The sequence below is a fragment of the Pseudopipra pipra genome, chromosome 2 (assembly GCF_036250125.1).
Source record: "Pseudopipra pipra isolate bDixPip1 chromosome 2, bDixPip1.hap1, whole genome shotgun sequence".
NCBI classification, from domain to species: Eukaryota; Metazoa; Chordata; class Aves; order Passeriformes; family Pipridae; genus Pseudopipra; species Pseudopipra pipra.
Window position 1 is genome coordinate 112,074,034 of NC_087550.1, and position 15,860 is coordinate 112,089,893.

At 37.0% G+C, this 15,860-nt stretch overlaps 1 protein-coding gene across 11 annotated transcripts in view; it reads right to left on the minus strand.

The window, feature by feature from the left end:
* CASK (calcium/calmodulin dependent serine protein kinase) overlaps nt 1-15,860 on the minus strand; it is a 203,427-nt gene that overhangs the window by 105,942 nt on the left and 81,625 nt on the right. For all 11 annotated transcript variants that reach the window (XM_064646911.1, XM_064646909.1, XM_064646902.1 and 8 more), the window contains exons 3-5: nt 13,427-13,532; nt 6,119-6,196; nt 4,808-4,880 (exon numbers count right to left, since the gene is read on the minus strand). In XM_064646911.1, the coding sequence (XP_064502981.1) occupies nt 4,808-4,880; nt 6,119-6,196; nt 13,427-13,532 (257 nt within the window). The remainder of the gene's footprint in view (nt 1-4,807; nt 4,881-6,118; nt 6,197-13,426; nt 13,533-15,860) is intronic.

The window sequence follows — 15,860 nt, forward strand, 5'->3', positions numbered from 1 at the left end:
TTATGTTTCACCTAAGGACAGCATTTTTACCTAAACAATCAAGGAAGAAGGCAGAAACTAGGCTGAAGTTGAGGACCCAGTTCTTGCCCATCATCAAAAAAAGCCCCAGGTTTTGGACACAGGTTTCCTTTACAAAAAAGGCTGAACAAAGCACAGACATTTGCCCTGGAATGGCTGAACCACAACTGATGGCCAAGTAACTACAGCAAGACTGAATGGAGCAGTGTAAGTCCTCCACAGATGCTCAGGGCCACTGACAAGACTGGTTTTAGATCAGCAGCTGCAAGTCTGGGTGAGCAAATATGTTCACTACCAAAGCACCCCTATAATTTGCACAAACTCAGAATCCAAAACTTCTGTCCTTTCTTAATTATATTTTATAGGGAATGCAGCTGCACTTGTTAGGATACCTCAGCACATGGCTGACTGTGGTTGCTTCTCTTAACATAGAGTTGTTGATGGCAGTATAGGTTGAAATCATTCTTTCTCCAACCCTTCTAGTAACAACCACTTGCTCCCCAGCACTTACCAAAAAGACAAGAAAATGAACAAAACTTTGGGAACTACTAATCAAATATAACATTGTGATAGACTCTTAGCAAGATCTCACTCCAACATTTCTACGTAGTGCCAAAAAATTATACATGCCTTGCTTTTTTCCTATGAAGTCTGTTCAAGATTATGTCTCCTTTAAATTTTTTAATTGCATCAAAGTTTTTCTTGTTTGAAATGGTGGGAAAGCTTTTGTGCAGTACAGGCAATTCGAGAAACTACAAATTGAGTACTACATTGGTCTAGCATTGGAGAGAATAGTTCATGGAGGAAAAATCCCAGAAAACCTGAAAGGCATGAGGGAGAGACAGAAAAATACTACAGCATAACACAGTTGATGTGGCAAACTTCTTGCATTGCTTAGACATCCTGTGGCCAAATCAGAAGTTAGAAGGTGACTTGTCAATTGCATAGTAATTTAAAAAAAAAAATTCATTTCCATTGCAGTGAACACAAAATCCTAAGGCAAAGATGCACAGCACACACTTTGCAAAGCAGTTTAAAGGCTCCAAGCGCCTGTCTACTTTTTGGTTAACCCATTCCAATGTGCTGCATGGGTAGCCAGCTCATCAATCAGAAGACACATGTTTTCTGACTGTCTGGGCAAATGACTGAAACATATAAACCTACTGACCAGAAAGCATTAAATGTTGAGCTCTAAGAAGGCCAAGCAGCATAAATATAATTCTCAGCAAAACTGCTTCTGATCACCCAGCAAACAGCTAAAGGTACACTAGGAAAAGGGCTGGACAAAACAGAGGGACTCTGAGATAGGAAGCAGAGGACTAGACATAAAGAGGAAGAAAAGTGTACTGCCTGAGTAAGCACTGAGAAAAGGTACTGAAAGCTTTATTCTTGGAGTCTCTTAACTTCTGCACTGAATGAGGAAGAGCTCCTCAGAAAAAACATGGCCAGGTAGGACACTTCAGTCCCACCTTGTTAGTCATTTTGCAGTCTTAATAACTTTTAAACAATTTAATATGTAAGAAAATCCTCACCAAGAAGTTTCTACTGGATCTCAAGGATCTAATAACTTCTTGAAAATACAGAAGAAGCACCAGTCATTACTGAATGTTCGCAGAAAGCATAAAAGAAGTTCAAAGTGAAAAGAGTAGAAGGAAAGCAATGTGCAACAGATTTCTTGTTTTGCATATTCAAAGATTGGAAAGAGAAGATGGTCTTACAGAACAGCTTCTATTCTGGTAATTTTTTAATGTAGTTGAATATAGAGTTATAAACACATAAATACATGTCCACTAGTTTTATTCATTTCCCAGATATGCCTAAAAGCAGAAGTGTAAGAGTGTTAAAACTACCGGCAAGATCTAAAGTGCTGAACCACAGGCTGTTCAGGCAATGAAAGACAGAAGTGGTAACTGAGTGTGCTCTCAGAATTCATATGGTTAATTAAGTTCTGTATAGTGCAAAAATCAACATTCAAATCTATGCACAGATCAAGTCTCAAGTCACCCGGACCAACTCAGATTTCTATATGACACATAGGACAGTGCATAAGGCTTAGTCCTATTCCCTGGAAAAAGTGTTTTTACTCCCAGTCACAGAAATATTGAACTGAATCTTAATAGTAGAGAAGACAGAATTCATGTATTTTGCTTAAGCAGTTTCATCTATTTACATGACCATGCTGCAAACAAGCATTCATACCTACCAAGATAACCTACAGTAAAAATTTTGGATGTCTGCATTTCGCTGACAAGCTTGCCCCAACTCCAGTTGCACACCAATCAATTTGCTAATCAGAAACACACACAAACACTCAAACTATGGGGAAATCATGGCATCAAGTTGGAGTATTTGGAATGAATTAAGGAGAAAACTAAAGCTCTTGATGCAACTAAAGCTCTTGATGTGATTAAATTACTCCTGTATCAGTTTTACTAAAAGGTATCTTTATAACAAGATCTGCAACTATGGAAAATGCTACATAAACATCACAATACAGGCTAACAGAAGACTGCAAAACCTCTTGATGTTTCACTGATAAAAACCATTCCATTGCACTTATTGCAAAAATGAACAAGCGACAAATGAGACTCAAACCGTAGCAAGAGTTTTACAGGAAAAGACAAACATCTCATTTCAGACCAACATTACTCTCCTTTCCCTTTTGTTGTTCTCTTACATAAAGATTATTCTGTTCACAAACTGCTGTGCAATAACATTCTGTATTGGAAAAAACCTCCCTTTCAATGTTGTTGCTTTTGGTAGCCATCGTTTGGGTATTTCTGACACAGCAAGGTGACTACAGGTCATCTTGTGAAAGCTTTCATGTTTTGATTCTGTCATCAGAGGTGAATCTGAAGCATATGGGAGTTTGTCACAGGCTGCACAGTGCTCCAGAAGCTTTGGTACATCTTGTCATAAAGACTCAAGGGGAAAAAGTCAGGTGAAGTTTCTGGCACAAGAATACAGCAAACCAAGTACTCCTGTGTAGCTCTACCAAATCAGTCAAAGAGCTAAGTGAGCACAAAAGTGGCTAAAAGACACCTAATCCTCGCATGGGCTATAAGGTGCAAATTTTCCTGCAAATTTGATGATGATCAAATATTTTGCAGTTCAAAACAACAGTCACAGAAAGCTTAAAAGGAAAAAAAAAGTAGTATGACTTTATCAACAATACAGATTTTATAAACGCACTTTCATCCATTCCGGTATTTTGGAAACTGGTCATTTAGTCTACTTCCTTTCAAAACACTGCCTACAGTGACATCTAGAGCTGGGATACTGCAGTTAGCTTAATGTGTTCTGCACCCAAACCCTGTAGTTCTGCACTGCTTTTGCCAACATGAAACACTGTTGGTTTACACTGCTTTACACTGACACATATTTTCTAATCTAATTGAACAGTTATTTCTAAGGATAGTATTTAAAAAAACTCTGTGATTCTGAGGTTTTCAGAGACTGGACAAGCTCTAAAATAAATTCCCACTTTACACACAGTGAAATGGGCCTCCCTCAGAGGCCCCTGAAACTGAAATTTATTTTTGTTCAAGCACATGGTCCAACAAAACCAAGTGGAGCTTTCAGAAAGACAGAGCAACAAAAAGATGATGTTCATTCAGAAATTCTTATGCGCTATCAAAAATGGACAATTAAAAGAATTCAAAACCTTCAAGACAGAACATGATGAGATATTCTACCACGAATTATGAGGCCATCCTTTGAATTTGACATAAGAAATGACATTTAAAATATCAAACTTTAAAAAACTAAAAAGCCTATTATGCAATAATTTTCTTGATTTTAGAAGCAAAGGAGTAAGAGGCTGGGAAAGTCTGCAATGTCTGTGTACAGAAGAACAAATGACTCCTTAAATGAACATCATCAGCCCAGTGTCTGTTCCCTCACAGATCACCTGGAGGAGTTTGAATCTTCTCTTACCCACTAAAGCCCAAGATTCCCTTTTCAAACTGCACCATCAGAGCTTGTTAGAATTTTCATTACTTCCTACAGTGTTTGGCTCACTTTGAATAAAACCAAACTCTCAGAAAAGTGGGAATAACTATTAACTATATATTAACTATAAGTAATAACATTAACAAAGAAATTGTATATTCAAATTGAAGACTGTCAAACACACTTCAGTTAAAACTTCCAATTACTTATATTAAAATACTTTGGGATAAACTACTTCCATAAATATTGACAGAAATAGTACAAAATTCACCAGATCAAAAAGAGAGTGTACATATGCTGCTGTAAAACACTGCATTTCTCCTCACAAACTTGTTTATATTAGAGAAGTTTTCATGATAATAAATGTTTTAGACTGGCTGCAAAAAGTAGATAATACTACCAGTATTGTAGCATTTAAGCATGTGCATCTCTCTGAAATCTTAGTGTGGATGAGGACTGTCATTATACTGTCAAATTGATGCCCTTGAACTACCAATTCCAGTTTAATTTATGCAATTAATTTATATACACATTTTCCTAACAAGACAAAAATGCAAGCAGATTTCATTTGAATATTCAAAAACTAGAAATTAAACTGACTTTCAAAGCAAGTTGTAATCAAATGCATGTGTAATTTGTGAGTACAGATCTCCTAAATGTTCTATATTGATGAAATTAGAGATCTTTAATCTTACATGAGACAATAAGAATAAAGATTCACTCAGCAAATAGAGATTCCTTTTCTAGATCTCCTGTCTTTCTCTAAATTACAGAAATTGAAATTCAGTAGTTGACAGTATTGTGGTGAAGAAAAAAAAGAGTAATTAAACCCCCTTACCTTCACATCCCTGTGAATTATATTATTATCATGACAGTAACGTAGAGCTTCCAATATCTGCCTCATGTAATGACTGAAAAAAACAAACACGTTATGCATGACAAACCTGCAGGAAAAACTACCATAAACATGTAACAAACTAAGTTTTAAGAGTCTAATTATATAAAACTAATCAAATCAACTTAACCTCAAACATACAGGGTTCTGTAGAATGAATTTGTGTTTATAATAGTGAATAATACAAGCTGAAGTTTGAGAATTATTCTGATTGAAGCCAAGGAAAATTAGAAAAAAAAAATCTGTATTTTTGTAAGGTTTCAAATGATCAATAATTCTGCTTCAAATAACAAGGAAGTAAGGACTGTCCATTTTTTTAATAACAAAACACAGAAAGGAAATAAGTGCCTGATTTATCTGGAAAAGTATTGGACCAAGATCTTGGCTTTCTTGGTGCAGATTGGAGACTGACTTCTTTTTCCCCTGTGTCCAAAGGATGTCTTAAGAGATCACTGACCACAGTAGAGTCAAGAAAGCCAAGAGCATCCTATGCTGCATCAGACAGAGCATTACTGCGGGCTCAGGGAGGTAACCCTTGTCCTCTGGAGGCTCCAGCTGGTTAAAGGGAAGGTTTTTCTCTAGGAACATAACTATGCACTGCAATCAAGTTGCTCAGGGAGACTGTGGAGTCTCCATCCTTGAAAGTATTCTAGGACCCACTGGACAAAGTCTTGAGCAACACGATTCGAATGCCAAGCTGACCCTGCCTTGAGCAGGAGGTTGACATAAAGACCTCTTGATGTCTCTTCCAATCTGGTTTCTACAGCGCTAAAAAATCAGCAGTGTGGAGAAAAGTTAAAAAATAACCTCATGGGCTTTAAGGTCAACAACTGTGCCACTAGGACACTGGCTTTTATTATTCTTCTGCAGTTTTATAGACTCTCTCATACTGTTTCAAAAGTTGAAGTGACCATAAATAAAGTGATACAAAAGCCAGAAAAAGAAAAGACAACTCCATCTAGCAAGACCAGTAAAATTCACACCTGTCAGGCAAGGCACCTAATGGCACCACGAGAGATCCAAAAAAGGCAAAGACAGACAATCAAGTATGGGCTGTGAAATACTGTTTTACTCTATAATCTCATTCAAATATATAACTGGTAAATGACAAAATGCTAATTATTGTAATAAACATCTAGAGTGTGGAAACAGGATTACTTATAGTAGTCTGACTTTTAGCTAACAGATTGTACAACAGTATATTCTGTTCTTTTCTATTTATCCTGTGGGATTAATTAAAATTATAATACATACCTGGCTACAGCCTCGCTGTAGACAAATCCAGCATCTGCTCTCTTCACAATTTCAAAACACAGGTCTGCTCCATCCATACTGCAGGTAAAAAGAGGGAAAAATGCTTAAGATAGATAACTATAATCAATTACATAAAAATGCTCCAAAAGATCTATTTGCTCCATTTACATAAATCTTACATAAAATACTCTGGATACATGTACAGTGCATTACACCCTAAAAGAGCATTTAATAGGTAATCTAATAGAAAATGGCTTGGCACAGGTTAACCATTTTATGTCCCTGACGTCATATAACAATTCTGTCAAAACACCAGCAATCTCACAACATCTCTTTTATTGCTAAACTGCTCATTGAGCAGGGTGTGCAAGACAGCAGGAAGTCAATGCTCTGCACAAGAAGGTTCTGCAAGTTAACAGTCAACATCTGATATTTGGTTAAGTGTGTTTGTATAAGAACTACCAGTGCAATTCTATAATAATGACTGTAGTAACAAAAAAATCTTACTCAAATTGAATTTTAAATGAAGACTTTAAGAAATACTCTAGAAATGTAGTGCAGTCTTTCCAGTTGGCATTTTCTTGTAAGGATAATTAAGCAGCCAAGATGAGATTTTACACCTCACAGCCTCACTGAAGTCACCTGAGAACAGTGACAGCCCACATACTGTATCACTAGCTCTTGATACCTTTTTCCTGTTCTCCCTAATTGTCTGTAGTCTTTCTGATCTAATTTCCCACAATAAGTAGTATTACACTTTAGATGCAGGTATATTCATAGATCTTAGGCTGAAATTAGACTGCCATTTCTCAAAAACTAAAGCAGTGTGGAGTGGCAGAACTGCCCTCCTTTTCCCTCTCCTGTAGGTGACCTAAGGCAGATTGATATCTAGAAATATTCACAGCTTGATGGGGCAAGGAGAGAGAGCAACGAGTTAACAGGAATAATAAAAATAACATAATTCACATTTAACAAGGCACTTCCAAAAATATCGATTGTAACATGTCATTTTCAGCCTTCACACCTCTTCTTTTTCCTCTCCATAAAGACTCAAGGGGAAAAAAAAAAAGGAGAATTTGCAAGGTGTCTAGAAAGCCAACATTACCAGGCTGTTTCATTAAGTTAACCAGAATGCCAGCATCAATCACTTTTGCTGTGTTACATACCTGCAATAATAAACTTCTTAGGGAGTCACAAGTCATGTGCAGAAGCTTTAATTCCCAAATAAATCCAAAAGGTATCCCCATACAAAATACACTATCATGTGGATAGAGCACTGACAACTGTAAGAGAGACTGGTGACCAAAACAAATGCACATTGAGAAGTGCAAAGAAACCCACACTGCCAAACCATGAATGCTCTTCACTGCTTCAATATATTCCTCTGTAGGTTTTTTTCCCCAGTGGTTTTTCTGTCTTGCTCAATTTCCTACAGCCTGTCTGTGTACAGGGCTGAACATCCCCCAGAGAATGTGCTGTGCTGCACTGCACGTGGCCCTGCACAGCAGTCGTGGGGTCAGGCTCAAGGAGAGCAGCAGAAATCTGGATTTCACTGGAAAAATCTCTCATGTCAATCACTCTTCCAACGTTTGCTCGCACTGTAGAACATACAAGATGTCTGATCAACTACCAAAAGTGAGATGTCATTCTCATGAAACAGCAGAACCCTTTAGAAAACTAATTGCACTCCGACTTATTATAAACTATGTATAAATAAAGGTCCAGAGGCACTTAAGGTTTTTAGCAGCATCAACAGTTGCTGAGACACTGAAGTAAAGAGTGTCATCCCTTTAAACAAGGTATTCATAATCAGAACAGTTTTTAGCATGTATTTCTACCTCCCACTTACATATATCAGCATTTTTCATTTGAATTTTCTAGCAGTATACGGCAGTTTTAATTTTTTTTGCAAATATGTTTGAAATTTTTATTCCATTAAGATGACTTCTGTTGGTCTCCAAAGCACAAATATGCAGCAGGTGTATTTTAATCTCTGACTTCAACTGACCACTCTCTCAAGATAAAACCTTTTTTAAGAGCACATTTTTTTTAATGTATAAAGAGGGTTTGCATCACCCCATGTGATACAATACATTCAATGCATGATATTGAATTTTACCTGAAAAATCAAAAAACTTTTGTCTAGCTGAGGCTGCAGAAAGCAAGAGTCAACCTCAGTCATAAGAAACCCCAGAAAAATCAGTGCACGAACAGACTAAAAACTCAGCAACACCTCAACCACTTACAAGATGACTCTGCAGAAACTGAAAGGTTTGTGTGATACAAGAGCATTTAAGTTTTGGGATACTGATGTAATGAAAGTTCAGGAAGTCTCAAGGGTTTGTAAGCATCAGCATAAGCACGTGAAAACCACCAAAAAAAAAAAAAGATAAGTTAAAATCCACTGAAATAAGCAAAAAAAAGCTATATCCATGCTGAAGACTTATGTGGATGATGCAAAAAAAGTTGGGAAAAATCACTACATTCATAACCTGAGAGAAACCCCTGACACCAGCAGAGGGCACTCACGGCAGGTACATGAACTGATATATATATATATAAAAAAATAAACATACATACATACATATATATATAAACCACCCAAACATACCACCTCACACAAATGTTTGGGTATTAGTAGGAACTATGTGTCCCAATTAACCCATATTCTACTATTGATCCCTCCATATTTTTAGCAGAACTGTGCCTGATCTCTGCCCTTTGGATAAATGTCTCTTTCCACAGCTCTCCCAGTGCTGCTGTTCATCTTGAAAATCTTTCTACTCTTCTGCACAATGCTGAGGATAAGTTACACACTGCCCAGAAAATTTACTCCTGAATCATGTTCAGTGCAGGAATCTGCTGTGACACTAACAGTGACTGAAGAACAGACATTATACTCCAGAAGAGATTTATGTTTTCATACTGGGGTATGATAGCTTTGAATTTGCAGATGACCTAATAGGATGTGGCCTATAGCTTAATTTACTGATGAAGAATCAGAAAGCTTTAGAGGCACTGCTTTATTTAGGGAACTGAAGTATTACTTAAAAAAATTAAAAATTAAGAGTTGACATATTACTCATAGCTGAGTTTACCGAATTTTGTACCATGTATGTTCAAGGCTTGTGAACAATGGCATTTTTTCCTTCAGCTTTTATATACTTGCCATCATCCCTTACCTCAAATAAACTTCCATAAATTAATTTAAAAACTACAGCATTTAGCTTTTCTTGAAGCTCTGTGTAGTAACCTCTGCAAACTAAGACCAAAAAAAGTCCAAATACTCTTATTTGCACCCAGGTTTTAGTTCATTATGAACAATTAAATGATGTTCCCAAGTTTGCCTTCTCAGCATCCGTTTAGAGACTCCTTTAGACTGAGACAGCCTTTCCTGTGCTGAGGACCCCAGAGCTGGATGCAGCACTGCAGGTGGGGTCTGACCTGAGCAGAGGGGTAGAATCCCCTCCCTGGCCCTGCTGCCCCCACAGTGCTTTGGATGCAGCCCAGGACATGTTTGGCTTCCTGGGCTGTGAGTGCACATTGCTGGGTCATGTCCAGCCTGTCACCCACCAGCGCCCCCACAAGCTCATCAACTTACGCTTAATGCACACCTGCAGTTCCAACTGCAACCCTGATAAAGTACTGCTTTCAAGGATTTTGAGAATTTAAAACTAAAGCCTTTTTACACGTTATCTAGATTAAATGGCAATGTTATATGTATATAACTATACATATATATATACATCCTAACTGCTAAATCTAAATGGATCAGTTCTTCTAATGCCCCAAAAGACAAAACTCTCTTAGAATGCACTAAAAAAACCACAACCCACCTATGTATCGTGGTGAGACAATATTCTGCAAATGACCAGATATGAAGGTATCTGCAATCCACTCACTGCTCCTCTCTGAGCTCTTCAGCACAAAAGTACTCTCAGTCCACACACTTTGATTATAGTGAGGACAAACTGCATGTAATGCACTCTAAAATGTGGTTTTCAGACACCTTAAAAAGGAATATTTGCCTTGTTTTAGAAACATTGCAAGTAGCAGAACCTAATCAAAGTATCTCCTTGATAAAAATCAATGATCATTAGAAAAAAATGTAATAGCAACAGAATAGAATAGTGATACTTGTACAGCAAACAGAAAACAGCATTCTATGTAAAACCAGGAGGCTCAGCAGGGATCTTGTCAGTCTCTACAAATACTTGAAAGGGAATTGTAGCCAGGTGAGGCTCAGTCTCTCCTGTCAGGTAAAAAGTGATAAGAGAAGAGGAAATGGCTTCAAGTTGTGCCAGGGGAGATTTAGATTGGATATTAGGGAAAATTTCTTCATGGAAAGGGTTGTCAAGCACTGGAACAGGATGCCCAGGAAGTGATGGAGTCACCATCTCTGGGGTTATTTAAAAGATGTGGAGATGTGGAGTTTAGGGACATGGCTTAGTGGTGGTAGTACTGAATTAATGGTTGGACTTGATGATCTCAGAGGTCTGTTCCAACCTAAATGAGGCTAGATTCTATACAGAGCTGTCAGCAAATAACACCAGGAATGGGAAAGGAAACAGCAACTGTATGACAGGGAGTAGAGCTGGTCATTCTCAGATGTAAGGCCTCTCTAGAGCCTCCAAGGGATCTTTTCCATCAGTGTAAAGAGTCCATTACCCTTCTAAGGGGCAGCTGGGGTGTGTGTGAGGGAAATCATTTGGCACAGGCACATCCTTTCTCATTTATGATGTAAAAACATCTAAGAACTTTTAAAATAATAATTTTACTTCAGCAATAAGATTTTCTGGGATGGAGTCTGCTTCTTACTCTACATATGCACTTCATCTATTACAACCCACTGCTTCTCTGCAGTTTAATACAGCAGCACCACATGGGTGACTGCAACCTGCTGGTAACACACATATGGCCCCATTCTAAAGACTGCTTGAATTTGTGAATAAATAGTGGTTAAAGACATAGCTCAATTTTTGGTGTTAAACCTCATTGCTACTGTTCACGTTCATCAGTGCTTCTATGAATTGCGATTTGTTTTTTTAAATGTTTATTTTAACCATTGTTTTCAAAACTGGGCACAAATTGTATATTTTCCTGAGCGTTACAATCTGTTGTTATCAGGTGTATGCTACATTTGCCTATTCAACTAGTACTTTTTTGTATCAATAGATTTGGCAAGATATTTAGGGTCATCCCAGCAGCTGCTCCATGTAGCTCACAGACTATAAAACAGTAGTGGACCTGTGTCTCATTTACAAGTCTTGGCATGAAGTTTTAGGTTCAGTTATTCTGTGCATTTCATGTGTTGGGCCTGAAAAGCACCTACCAGCCCACAAACAGCTCATCACCAGCTAGCTTTATATCTCCTTTGCAGATCTGTGGTATCTTCCCCTTCTCAGTAACTTCTGAATAACTAAACCCTAATGAATTCACTTTATTAGTGAGGACAGAACTTTGTTGCAAATCAGTTGAGTTTTGTTACAATAACAGCATAATGAACAGGAGGCAGTATGAGGAAAAATAAGTTACCTAAATGTCCATAGATGCTTTTCTGCTAACTACAGGTTTCTTAATATGGTCACAATTATACAGTAAGTCACTAACTCACGCAGACTCAGACAATGCTGTTCTTACTCCACAGCAAACATCAGTCTTCTGCTGAATCACTTTACCAAAGCATTCCCTCCAGCATAACACATTGTGCCCACAGCTCTTCCATTCCCTGCCACATTTTGAGCACAGGTGTTCCTACTGCCTCATTTTCCATCACTCTTTGTTACAAAAGAGTGATGTTTTGCAGTGTACAAAGAAAACAAGGGCACACATATGGTAAACAATTATTATCCTTCAAATAATTTAGCCTCGTAATTCCTTCTTTCATGTGGCCTGAAGTCAGGTACAGTATTTGTGTAGTAATCCTAATTGTTCAGACTTATTTTTTATGTATACAAACATAAATTATAATAGGCCTGCCATTAAAAAAATAATTACTGCTTTTGTCTCATATTTCTGAGCTATCAGTGTAGTAAAAATAGAAGCAAAACCTTTTTTCCATTTCAAAATCTTGTTAATTATCAGAGTATGTCTCCCCAAGGTGTACATAATTATTTCATAATAGGGTAATTAAAGTCCCTTGGTCCATGCTTTGGGATTTACAAAATAAAAATGCAAAGTCAGTATTGAATCAAAATGTACAGAGAGGAAAGCATAGCATAATTATTTTACAAAATCATAAGTTTATAAAATCACCTAAAAAAAAAAAAGCAGAAGATTTTCAAGCAACAACTTTCATCTTTACCCAGATTTTTGCCATTACCCCTTGCCTTTCCACTTCCTCAATGCTAAAACACGTGAGAATTATTTTTAAAGTGCATATCTCAAATCAAATTCTTGGCTCTAGTGGACAAGTCAATCTGACCTAACACACTGGCATGATGTGGTTGCTCCACCATAAGCAGGTAAAATGCATCAGAGAACTTAATGGAGGAAGATTAGAGAAATTCAAGAGGTACAAACATGTATGCCCAGACACACTGGGAATGAATATACGTGGAGCGTAAAAAGAAGAGCTGTAGGTGGAGAGCAGAGAGAGAAGGAAGATGGAACACAGAGCGTGCACAAATTACCATTCTGCATGTCTGCTTTTGTTCTTCCCATTTAGATAAAACTTAACTCTGGAAGGACTAATAATTTTCCCTCAAAGAAAAAACTGGTGATTTAGGGGCTTGCCCCCCTTTTTTATTTCTTGTTGTTGATTAAAAATACCTGTCCACTGCTGAAGTCATGTTTTGGTCACCCTTCTGACTAAACTCTCACATTGAAACTTCCAAAACATATCTTTTAGACAAAGGCCTTTTTTAATTTATTGTGAACAGTTATACTGACTTACAAGAATATCTAAATACTCCAATAAGCTTTACTTTTTTATCTAATAATGCAAAAGCAGTGCTAAAGTAGCAACAATCTGGAAAAAAATAAAAACTTCACAACTGGAAGAGAATATCATCAGCTACCCAAGGATGATGTCTATCACCAGATTTTCAACTTGTTCTCATGAACCTTGTTAGGGACAGAGCAGCCATCAATAAACAGCCCCCTGTCTTTAGAAAGCCCTGATGTTCACCACTTTGCCAGTGGGACAACTTTTTTAATTTGAGACAACCTGTTCTTGCCAGAAATAAACATTTTCATGGCACTCCAGACCTCTGAGCTACAAAACACGCAGGTGTGAGCAGACACGCTTGTAGGATTTTATTTAGTAAATGACAACAAAGAAAGGTAAAATCAAAGAGAGAAACTTACAACTCAAAGACCATATAAAGCATTCCATCTGAGCTGTATGTCTCCAACAGTTCAACAATATGAGGATGCTTCAGCATGTGACAAATACTGGCTTCTCTCTTTAGATCTGTGGAAGATAAGAAGGTAGTAAATTAGCTATTATTCAATAAAAAAACCTGAAAACAGAACACAATGTTTGGAAAGATGTACACATCTGAAATTTCTAATAAATTCATTAATCTTTATAAAAGACACTGATGAGATGGTATTTAATTATGCCACTTCAGAACTTTAGTGTGAAATTAAGTTAAAAATCTCAAATAGATCTCAAAATATAAACACACAAAACAAATTCATGAAGTGACTTATTAATAAAAGATCTCCTTGGTCATAATCTGAAAAACTGCACAGTAGTAAGTTCTTTTAATGCACATATGCAGACTACACCAACATTTTCATCCGAAATATGCATTATCACTACAAAGTTATCCCCAAATACAGAAGACAGGCTCTATCACCACACTACAGAAATATTAAAACCTGGAGGTCTCCAGTCTGACCCACCTGCTCAAAGCAAGGTCAACTAGAGCAGGTTGCCCAGGACCACACCCAGCTGGGTTTTGAACATATCCAAGTATGGAAACTCTACAACCAGTCTAGGAAGCCTACACTGACACCTGACCACCCTCATGAGCAAAGACTTTTTTTTCTTATGTTTAAATTTCCTGTAGTTTACTTCTTTAATGGTAGTTATTTATTTTTAAATCACAATATATGAAATGACACTGGCACAAATTTTAACCAGCATATATTAACTTGTATCTCTAGAGAAGAGAGAGAAAAGCAGAAAAAGTTGTGACTAAAAGAAGAGCAGAAACCACCCTGAAATCTCTCAAAGCTTGAGAGATTTTGTTTTTAACTAAACAACACTCTTACTTTTTATGATCACAAATAAATCCTTCTGCAGGTATAGAAATGCAAAAATCCAAACCACACTGAATTTTCTTTCTGTGTTGAAACTATTTGATATTTTTGTTATTTAATCATCCCTGAACTTTTTTTTTTCTTTTAACTTATCCACTAGGATTCTAGAAAGAATAGCAAAATCCTGAATGAATAGTCTTGATGATAACCTGAGAAGTGGGGAAAATATCAGTCTGAATTCTGAAACAGACATTTTCCTTTTCTATTCTCTTCCTATACAATTGTTCATTTTTCAAGAACAACTTACCTATGTATTAATGGAAAAATAAAAATATGGTCTCTTGGTTTGAAACTGTTCTCCATATTGTTGTGTTACACTAAAATGACAATTAAAATGCACTATTTTTACATGCCCTCTTACATTTCTAACATGAATCAATGACATTGAAAGATACAAGCAGCAAGATGAACATTCTTTCATATGAAGCATTTAACAGGTAATTCAGATTTATGCTAGACTTTGGACCTTTCAGTCATCCATAAATCCAAAAGAAATGCTCAGAGTTTGGAAATGACTGAATTTCAATCCAAGAAAAATGTCTGGATTCATGAAGTGCAAATTTCCTTACTAGAACTTCCATATTACACCTGCATTATGTGAATCCCCCCTTACAATCTAGTAAATACAATCTAAAAGCAAAATGACAGAGCAACCCCTTAGAAACCATTATGTAACAGGAAGGGCAAGCAGAGCAGCAAAAAGAAGCATCTTTCACTGATGCAGAAGAAATTAATGTAAAATTTGTCCTTTACAGACAGATGAAATTCTGTCCTGTAAGAAAACAGCAATATGTCTTTCACTCCTGAAAATACCCACGGATCAGTTCTTACACCACCTGCATGCAGAGCAACTACTAAAACCATATTGTAACATTCCCTTCCATCACACTTAGGGTTTGATTAGTCATTAAATAGTTACCCCTTCTTTTCTAGGCAGAGAGGTTCCCTGAAATGCACATCCAGTCTTTCCTAAATAGGATCACGGATAAGCACACTGAGGCATGGCATGGAAGAACAGAAAACTCTGTGATTCTGTGAATGACCATGATCTTCAGAAAATACAGTGCTTTTATTTTGCCTCTTACTGTATAATGACTTTAATGCTACCACCCTTCACCATGATCTCCAATATCTATTTTAAGTGGAAGGCAAAGAGAAAATCCAACAGGAAATTACAGAAAAGTCCTGCTTTCTTTACAGGTAAAAATTGTTTTCAAAATAGTTTATTTTGGCTGCTTCCTTTATTTAATACTTTGTGGGCTTTATTTGAAGAGAGTTAGAACTGAGAGGAAGAAAGTATATGCTGCTATTTCCCTCATTCCTCTGCGTAATATTGGATGAGTACAACAACTGCTCACAGACTGAGCACCAGCACAAGAGGAAGGACAAACAAAGTGGAAAATAAAATCTCCAAACAGGAAAAAAAAAAGAACAGAAATTACAAAACAAGGTTTTGTATGACTAAGGGGTC